Source organism: Cebus imitator, unplaced genomic scaffold, assembly GCF_001604975.1.
Source record: "Cebus imitator isolate Cc_AM_T3 unplaced genomic scaffold, Cebus_imitator-1.0 Scaffold96, whole genome shotgun sequence".
Taxonomy (NCBI): Eukaryota; Metazoa; Chordata; class Mammalia; order Primates; family Cebidae; genus Cebus; species Cebus imitator.
In genome coordinates this window covers 1,537,787-1,547,636 of record NW_016107411.1, presented here as the reverse complement: position 1 = coordinate 1,547,636, position 9,850 = coordinate 1,537,787, and the positions used below count along the sequence as shown (strand labels likewise).

Sequence of the window (9,850 nt, the reverse complement as noted above, 5' to 3'; positions counted from 1 at the left end):
CAGATGTGGAATCCATGGATACTGTGGGCTGATTGTATTACTAAAAAAGTGGAACATTCCAAGTTTTATGGGTGTTTAAATCAGTCAGCACCTTCCTTCTGAAGATATATCAGATTTGTGAGCAATGTTAATATCTTTCTTTTCTCACTAAGGGCCACAGTTCTGAATAGAGGTTTTTAAAAAGCCTTAGCAAGGTTTCTTTAGCAACGAAGCTAACATTTAACTATACCATCAGCTTTGTGTAACATTTCTTTCCTGACCCTTGGGTGAGCCCTCCTCGGATGCCTGCTTCTGGTTACACAGCCCTTTACTCTCTTCTCTGCACTGTTTTCATCTTTATAAGGTCAGAGTTGGTATCTAAAGGCTCTCTACCGCCACATTCAAGACCTGCGTCACTCAAAGTCACGTTCAAGATGCAGAAATGGGGATTTGGGAAGGAAATTCCGGAATTTTCGAAGTCTTCCAAAATACTTTGAGACGCTGTATTTGGAACCACTTTTGGGGGGAGAGGTTGGACAGGAAGGGTCTTCAGAGATCATCAAATTCAACTTTCTAAATCCTAGGGAGTAAATGGAGGCTCCAGGTTGTGAACTGCAGGAGGAATGTCTGCGGTGCCACCCTTATCCTTCAGCCAAGGTCTCCTCTGTGTCTTCCTTAGCATCTCTTGGACCTTCAGAAAGACGGCTGAGGATGGCAAGCAGAGTCTGGAACTACTGAAGTCGCCTCCTGCCTCCTCCTCGGAGGGCCCCCAAGAAGGAGGCCCTTCAGAGGCAGAGAGAGAGAGAGGAGGGAGGGCGAAAGGAAGGAAGGGGAGCCAGAGGTGGGAGTGGAAGAGGCAGCCTCGCAGGGGCTGATTGGCTCCCGAGGCCAGCGCTCTCCGAGCGGTTTATAAGAGTTGGGGCTGCCGGGCGCCCTGCCCGCTCCAAGTCGGCGTCCAAGTCGAGGCCCAGCCGCAGCCTCCGGAGTTGGCCGCAGACGAGAAGGGGAGGGAGCGGGAGAGGGAGGAGAGCGCCGGAGCGAGCCGGCCGAGCGCCATGCGCCGCGCCAGCAGAGACTACACCAAGTACCTGCGTGGCTCGGAGGAGATGGGCGGCGGGCCCGGAGCCCCGCACGAGGGCCCCCTGCACGCCCCGCCGCCGCCCGCGCCGCACCAGCCCCCCGCCGCCTCCCGCTCCATGTTCGTGGCCCTCCTGGGGCTGGGGCTGGGCCAGGTCGTCTGCAGCGTCGCCCTGTTCCTCTACTTCAGAGCGCAGGTGAGTGGCCACCTTCCCAGGGGTGCGCGGCCAGAAGCGCCCCTCTCGCTCCGCCCGCACTTGGAAACTGAGTCTGGCCGCGGGGTTGGGCTCCCCAAGCTTGCATATTCAGGAGGGGAAAGTGACTCTGAAAGAGGGTGTGTCGGGTTCGGGGACAGCCTGGCGCGGGGCTGTGGAGCACGCTCCGCTCTCCGCGCACGCCCCCCAGCCCCGCGGCGCGCCGGGGCCAGACTCCACCGGCCAGACAATGGGTTTGTTGAATCTCACCCGGTGCCCACGCTGGGAGACAGCATTGGCCGCTCACCGCTTCTGGTAGTTATTGCACACTTTTTCCCTCTGTCATTTCTCACTTGAAGTTAAGAACCAACTTCTGTTCCATCAGAAAAAAATGAGCGCCTTCACTTGGGCATCCACCCCACCCCTTCCCGCCCACCGCCCGGCGGATTTCGGTTCCTGCGCTGGCTGCTCTGCAGGTGTGCCGGGCCCCTAGTGCTGGACGGGTGCGCAGAGTGGGAGGTCTCGATGCTCGTGCCAGGTCGCCCAGTGGGTCGGCAGAATGACACAGCGCGATCAGAGAGCCGAGCGCTCGGGACGGGGGCTGTGCGGCTGTGGCGCTGTCCCGTGAGGGCGAAGAAAGAGGGACAGCCCCACGTGGCTGCCAGAGAGGTGGGCGGAGGAAGGAAGCGAGGTGTGTGTGATGGCACAGTGTTACTACAGTCTAGCAAATAACCAACCTTCGAAAAGATGAAGAGGTTTTTTTTTGCACGACGGCTCGGAACTGCAAGGAGATAGTAGGAAGGAAGGGGTAAATTTGTAATATTATGCTTTCTGGTGGTTTATGCTCTTGTGTTTTCTTGGAAATTGCAGTGCAGTTGGTTGGATTCATTCAAATATTCTTGTCTGGTGCTGTGAACTCTTTCTCAGAGGAAGTGGGGGGCTGACTGTGCATTTTTTTTTATGGGAAAAGAAAGTTGGGTTTGGACAACATTCGTTTTTCAGATTCAAAGGTGATTACTGAACCAAACGGGATGCATCAAAACATGGCATTGCTTGGATTGTATGGTTTTTTGACATGTGCCAATGTCTTGAACTCCATTACTTTTAATCATAGGCTTTTTGTGAAGTGTTCATTATCCGCTTGTTTGCATTTTCTAGAACTAGTGTGATTACCCACTAAAAGTAGAAATGCCATGAGCCATTCTTCAGAAAATCTGCATTAAATATAATCTACCCATTGAGAGCTTTTCCCCCCAAAAGACAACTTTTGAGTGGCTTACTTGCAACACAGATAACACAAATCTATACAAAATTGACTAAAAGTCTTTCTTTCATTGGAGTGTGTTGCGGTCAAGAATGGTTTACCCATTTTCCCATCCAGCATTTTGTTAATAACCCCATGTAGTGCTTGTGCATGGAGTGCCAACGTTGTGCATGGCCCCATCACCTGCGATGGAATGAATTAAAAATCATTTATTCAACACACAGTGCCCACTTACAATGGGCATGGAGCCAGGTAACTGAGGGGCCTAATCAAACTGTCAAAATTCTTAGTCAAACAAAAGAGCAACACTCAGAAAAGAGATCAAAGATGCAGTAGTTCTCCACTGTAAATCTTTTCTAACACCTTAGGGATATGCCATAACAGTGAAGACAGTGTCCAATGTTGAAAGAGTGGTAGGGAATGAAGGAGTTCTAGGAACCACGAACAGCTTGGCTTGGCAGGAGCTGTGGAAATCAGTGGCATGGCTATGTAGGAAAGAGTGACTTGCTGGGCTCTTGTTACAGATGTTGAGCTTTTCCATAGGAATTCTCAGTGGTCCCCATGGGCTGAGGAGTCAGGGCTTTCAATGATCTCCCATCATCATTTAACAGTCTTAATGCTGTATGAATAATAGTAGCACAACTCAAAACCCTTTTTCAAAGTAAACATGTGAGTTAGGAAGTCTTCGGAGAAGTTAATGCCATCAGACTTTGGGGTACGGTTTTCTTAAATATCATGAAAATTCGGTTCCTCTGACTTCTGCAAAATAATTTAGCCATTAGTCTAAACCCACTTTTGTACTGCATTTTAAAAAGGCCACCTCCTTCAGTAAAGAAACAATATTAGGAACAATATGTTCATATGAATATACCACTAGATCTGGATGCATTTTACTGGATATTGTGTCTACATTTGTTACCCAAAAAAGTCCTAATCATTTTGAGATACATTCTGAAATAGTTACAAATAAAAACTGCCATGGTGTCTGGAATTTGTTTCAAAATAATTTCTGGTTGCTTACAGATGAAAAAAGCTTTGCCATACACTGGTAATGGTTGAAGTGCTGATGAGTGCATGGGGGTTCACTCTGTAGTTCTTTCCTCTTTTATGTGTGTTAGAGACTTTCTTTCAAGGTCTTAGTTAAGAGAATAGTCTCCATGTGACCTATAGCTGATTTAACATTTTCACTCATATCAGCTCTTTTGTATTAGAATTTGGTACAAAATAAATCATAGTAGTTTTCTGATTTCCACTGAAGTTGTGAATCAGCTATTTGGGGTTTCTAAATGCATTTGAATAAGAACAAATATTCAGTAACGTGTTTGTAATTTACAGTTAAAAAATGATGAGAGAAATCAGTTTTATTGTTTTCGTTTAAAGGTAGAGAAAAGAAGGTGTGCAAATCATCGAGGAAAAGCTTTTGAGTTTTTAAATGCATTTAGAAGAATGCCCAGAATAGTGTAAAAATTATAGTGACTATTTAAAAAAATATATTTTCTTGAATGTTTGAATAGATAAAATTAAATCAGCCTCCTGAATGTTTGCAGATTGCCTGGGCCTAGATTTTTAAAAATACGTATCTACTAGATCCAGTGTAGCTTGGCTTTTCCCCTGCCACCCTGCCAAAGAGAAAATAGTGTGTGGTTTCTGCTATATATTTACCACATAGTATTCATGCTTTGGTTTACAAAGAAAAACAAAAAACCCTTTCAAAAAGTTGCTCTGTGTGTGTGCGTGTTTCTTTAACATTCGTATAACCAACCCTATTCAAAGCTTAGGGTTTAGCTATAAGATAAGCTTTTCAGAAAAATCAAGATCTTTTGCCCTTTTAACTTCTTTCCTCAATTCCCCAATAGGCACAAACCAACCTCCCTGCTTGTTTGTTACCCAGGACAACAGCCACTACTGAAAATCTGATGTAGAGGTGTGCACTGCCTGTTTGAAAACACAGATAACGAAGCAGCACAAACGTCAAGCATCCTGCCTCATTTAACCCTACAAATGATTAAGTTTCAAGGAAGTTTAAAAAATGAGACAGTGTATTTCATAGGCATCACATAGTCTGACAAATGCATTTTAATGGTCCATTTTAAGTCAGATACTCAGGATTTATTTAATGGTTTCAGACATGTCTAAGTACAATGAATTCATTTGTTACTCAGTTTACTGTGACTTTTGGTTGAATTTCTGTGTTCCTCAATGAAGTGTAAGTTTCATGAAGACAGGGACTGCTTGCTTTGCACACCACCTTATTCATAGCATCTAGCCCAGTGCCTGGTATGTTTAATTTACTGAAAAATCTTTTCTAATGATTTGTAACACTACAGATATGTCAATTTCTGATTGTAATATGCAAATTACCAGATTAGTAGCTAAAATAGTATAATTTTTCAATCATGCAATCCTCCAACCAGACTACTGTGTGCCAGTAGGTAGGTTGTTGTGTAGGTGATACATTCGTTCAGTCAGCTGGTGGGCATTTGCTGAGGGTCCAGCATCAGTCCGGCTCTCTTCCTGCCCTGCAGTTCCTTCAGCTTAGAGGCCCTCGTTTACCTGTGTATGTAGCTGGCCTTGCACCCTGGACCTCTCCTCCTCCCTTTTCTCCTAGTCTCCATTTTCAGGAAAGGAGGGCTGCAAGGGCACTGGAATGAGAGATACACGTGGTTGCACGTTAAAAATAAATTTCTAATGTGTGATCCTTGAGTAAACAAAATAAATGAGTATATTAAAAGCAATTATGCCATGCCTTCTTGATTTCTTTAGGGAAAAAAAACCTGATGGGCATTTAACTCTAATGCTGCATTCCAAAACAGTGGTTCTCAACTGCACAAAGTATTTGGGAAGAGGTTCAATGATTGGACCCTATCCTTAGGGATGTTGATGAAATTGGCCCAGTGAGGGGTGGGGTAGGAGTGAGATGGGATCTGGGTATGGGCATTTTTTAGGAGAAAGGGGACAAAATCTTTGCATTGTGTTTATTTGCATCAAATCAGTAACCATTATTAGCTGTTGCAGTATCTTTGTACGAATTGATGTTACTTGTGAAACAATTTTTAAATTGGTGTCCAGGGAACTTTGGAATGATTTTAATAGCAGAAAATCTATATTTTAAAGCATGACTTCTCAAACTTTAATGTAGATAAGAATCACCTGGGATCTAGTTAAAACGAGTATTCCCAGGAAGTGTGCCAGGGTGAAGCCCGAAATTCTACATTTCTAGCAAGCCCTCAGTGAGCCCACGATGCTACTGGATTGGACTACCCTGAGGCTCAGGAATATAGGGGCCAGGTACGGTGGCTCATGCCTGTGATCCCAGCACTTTAGGAGGCCAAGGAGGGAGGATTGCTTAAGCCCAGGAATTCAAGACAAGCCTGGGCAACATAGCAAGAGTCCATCTCTACTACGGAAAAAAAAAGAAATTAGCAATTAGCCAAGCATGGAGGCCTGCACCTACTTGGAAGGCTGAGGAAGGAGGATTGCTTGAGTGCAGGGATTTCAAGGCTAAAGTGAGCTATGATTATACCACTGTACTCCAGCCCGAGTGGGGGTGACAGAACAAGACCCTGTCTCCAAAAAAAAAAAAAAAAAAAAAAGAAAAGCAATAAAGGGATAAAGGGAACGGCTGCTTTTGTTAGACAGCTCTTAGCTTGTCAGCAGGACTCCAACTTAACCAAGTTTAGGGTCCCCAGGCATTTCCCCACTAAGGCCACATTATTCCTTTGACTCAGCAGTTTTCTGGTGGTGCGCCAATTCAGGCCTTTCCATGATTCTTCTTTCCTGAGGTCTAAACCCAGTGACCCTTCATATCAGTTGCCCAGGCTTTTCTGGTCTTGTGGGATACATATTGGCATAAGTAAGCCTTTTTAGTTTTCCAAAGTGTGTGATTGAAAACTTTCCTTGTATAAAAGCTCGCATACTAATTATTCTAAAGAACATAGGACAAATAAATACAGATTTTACACAATTCTGCTTCATGATGGTATCTCTTCCATGATGATTATAGATAATCCTTGTATGTGCAAGACTGAAAATAATAAAATTTGTTATTAGTGGGTGCACATTTGTTAAAAGGCTGTCATTTCATTTTGAGAATCTCAGATATGGATAGGCTGCTTTTCAGTTTATTTCTAATGATTGGTTAATAAACCAACATATCATTCTGATTGCTTTTAAAAAGAGAGAAAGAGAGACTTGTCATTAATTTGGACTGAGCTTTGTAAACTTACATAGCTTTTCTTTTTCACCTAGTTTGTACCTGCTAATAAGACAATGCAGATGAAGTGAAGTACCTTGAATATTTGATAAAGAGGACAAGTTAAATCCTCATTATTAAAACAGGTGATAGCTAATTATTGCTACTCTTTACCTTTACTTGGCAATTGAAACCACTGAAAGGCTTGGAAGAAGCAGGCAGACAATTTTAAAGAGTAGTGATTAAAGATATTCTAATGCTAGACACCTATACTTAACAGGCAATCAGCTAATTACTCAATGAGTATATTTTGGGTGAGACAATTCCTTACATTACAGGAATGTTAGCATCCCTCCAGCACACATCTGTAGTATCTGCTAATGCAGCCTCCCCACCCCAGTGTGATGACACCAAATATTACCTGCACCCATTCCCAAACACCACCTGACAGGTATACCACTTCAGGTTGAGAAACACTGATGAGAGGGTCAACAAAAAAGAGATTACACGTCTGACTTCAAGTTTTGTTTGGAGGTAGAAAATGTATTTTTCTCTCTCTTCTTTGGCTGATTGAGGAAAAAGGGCCAGGCAAACAGTGTTTAAATATGATGTTGATTTTGCCTGATTTATATAGGCTTCATGCTTTGAATTTCAAAGTGGGCCTCATAATCCCATCTAGCATGTTGCATATAGCTGATTTAAAGACAAAAAGGTATTTAAAGGCAGAGAAAGTATTTAAACACCAATACTTCCTCTGCCTGCAGTGACCACATGTGATTTCCTTGGTGCCCCTCCCCTCTATGAACACTTTCATGTTGCCAGACAATTTTGACAGTTTCTCCCATGAATCACGCACATACACTTCTGTCATTGTTAAAAGTCCACCGCAGGACTAACTGTGCCTTGTGCTATGGGTGATAGTCAGCTACTCATTCAGATGAATTAGAAGTCCATATTTTCACCATCTTGAGAGTCATTGTATTAACTATTAATCGTTAGGAACATAAAGACTCTTGCAAGCGTGAATTTTTTGTTCTTAAGTCACACTTTATTAAATAGCAGGATGATTAGTGATAAGCACTCTAACGTCCTTGCTGTTTCTCCTCCTCAGATGGATCCTAATAGAATATCAGAAGATGGTACTCACTGCATTTATAGAATTTTGAGACTCCATGAAAATGAAGATTTTCAAGACACAAGTCTGGAGAGTCAAGACACAAAATTAATACCTGATTCATGTAGGAGAATTAAACAGGCCTTTCAAGGAGCTGTGCAAAAGGTAAGGGCACACTGAGGCTGATAAGTTAAGGGCCCTTGCTGACCCTCCCAGTACTGAAAATTAAAACTGGCTAAGTGCTGTTGACTCTGTTCTTTTTATTCTAATAATTTGTAAAAGAGCTACAGGGAATGTTTTAAAGAGTTTAGCAGAATTCTTTTGAAATTGGTAGTGATTGACTATGGCAACCAGGGATGTTCATGCAAATATATTTTTTCTTTCCTTTCTTTTTTCTTTTAAAGAGGAGGGATTTAAATTCACACTTGGAAGAAAGACTAAGGTGGCTGTGGCCTGTCCGTGAGTCAGTCTGCCATTTTGAATTCCCTGACCTAGAAACCATCCCCACAGTTCACAGGACTTTCTGGTAGCAGTTTTCTTTCTGTTTGGCTTTGTAATGGCAGGACCGCCTATTCCACATCTGTTGATCCAGGGCTCTGATGAGAAGCAGTTGTAACTCTCGATCCTTTGCTGTCATCTGCGGTGAGCAGGTAAGTAGGCAGAGCAGGAAACGATGTGAGATGGAGATTCTGTGCCCGTGTTCTCATTTTCTGGGAGAGCTGAGTGACAAGAGAAGAGTTAGGGTCAGAGAAGACCGACCACTTCTCTTACACTGGCAGCCCCAATTGAGAAACGCTGTGATAGCTGCCTGTTTTACTTTCCTGGACAAAGCCGCCTAAGAATTCTGCAGCCCAAGAATTATTTTACTTACTGACTCCACCAAAACCCAGGTGGAACACAACAGTGAACCCAGTGCGACACCTGTGTGTATGTTACATACCGGCACGCACGCATGCATCTACTTACACATCCCAGCTTGCAACTCCCTGGTTCTCTGGTCATTCCAGAGTAGCTCTCAAGTTCTCAAAGCCCTTACCTCTAAATTTAACTTTAATTTAGTTTATTTTTTTTAATCCACATATAGTAATATAATTATTTAAAAAGAGGACATGTGTCAGAGGTAGAGGTAGAAAGATGTAGCTGTTTTATAAAGCCAGCTAACAAAAGTAAATGTTTGTAATCCCTGAAAGTTGAGATTTGCTGTATTTTATCAAATCAAAGATACCACCAATTTTCAGCCTACTTTATTATTTCATGCATCACTAAGAAAGAAGAAACTATTGATTAAAAAATACACATGATCATCATAGGTTCTAGTTGCATCTTAATTCCAGAGATATCAAAATGTTAAAAATTGTGCATTGTAGAATGCATGAAGTACCTATTAGTCTAATGTGTTAAGAAAGCACATTTCTTACAAAAATTACTTTTTCATTGTGATTAGTGTGGAGGTGCTTGACTTTGTACAGTAGACATATTATATGTTTAAATTCAGTGATCTTTAATCTTGCAGTATAATTTTTGAGCTATAGCAACAGCAATTCTGTTAATCTATTCATTTTTATATTTCTTTGTTATTCGTTTGCTTTTTATCCCGCTTGTGAAGCTTATCTCTTAAATACTGAGTAATCTGTCTATAAACAACTATTCACATGCACTAGGGGCAATCTACTGGTTCAAAATTGCATTTCGTATATAGGTAATTCTGGTCAGGCAAAAGATTGTGTCCTAATATTCTGTTTAGATTGACCCATGTTGTAAGTCCTCAAAATGATGAGATAAACGTTTAATTTCAGTGATGTGCTGATTCTTAAACGTTATCCTTTGAGTTTCTTATGGAAGAATAAGTATGGAAAATCAGCCAAGTTAATTCTGAAAATAAATAATATTAAGAACAAAGGCAAGGATGGTGGTGCACACTTGGAATCCCAGCACTTTGAGAGGCTGAGATGGGAGGATCACGTGAGCCCAGCAGTTTAAGAACATGCTGGTCAACATAGTGAGACCTCTATTTCTACAAAAAAAAAAAA

At 42.4% G+C, this 9,850-nt stretch overlaps 1 protein-coding gene across 1 annotated transcript in view; it reads left to right on the top strand.

Annotated features, from left to right (window-relative positions):
* Window positions 1-925: 925 nt before the first annotated feature.
* Window positions 926-9,850, top strand: part of TNFSF11 (TNF superfamily member 11) — a 32,986-nt gene continuing 24,061 nt past the window's right edge. Inside the window, exons 1-2 of the mRNA XM_017536121.1 lie at window positions 926-1,253; window positions 7,818-7,985. Coding sequence (XP_017391610.1) covers window positions 1,035-1,253; window positions 7,818-7,985 — 387 coding nt within the window. The 5' untranslated portion in view covers window positions 926-1,034. The remainder of the gene's footprint in view (window positions 1,254-7,817; window positions 7,986-9,850) is intronic.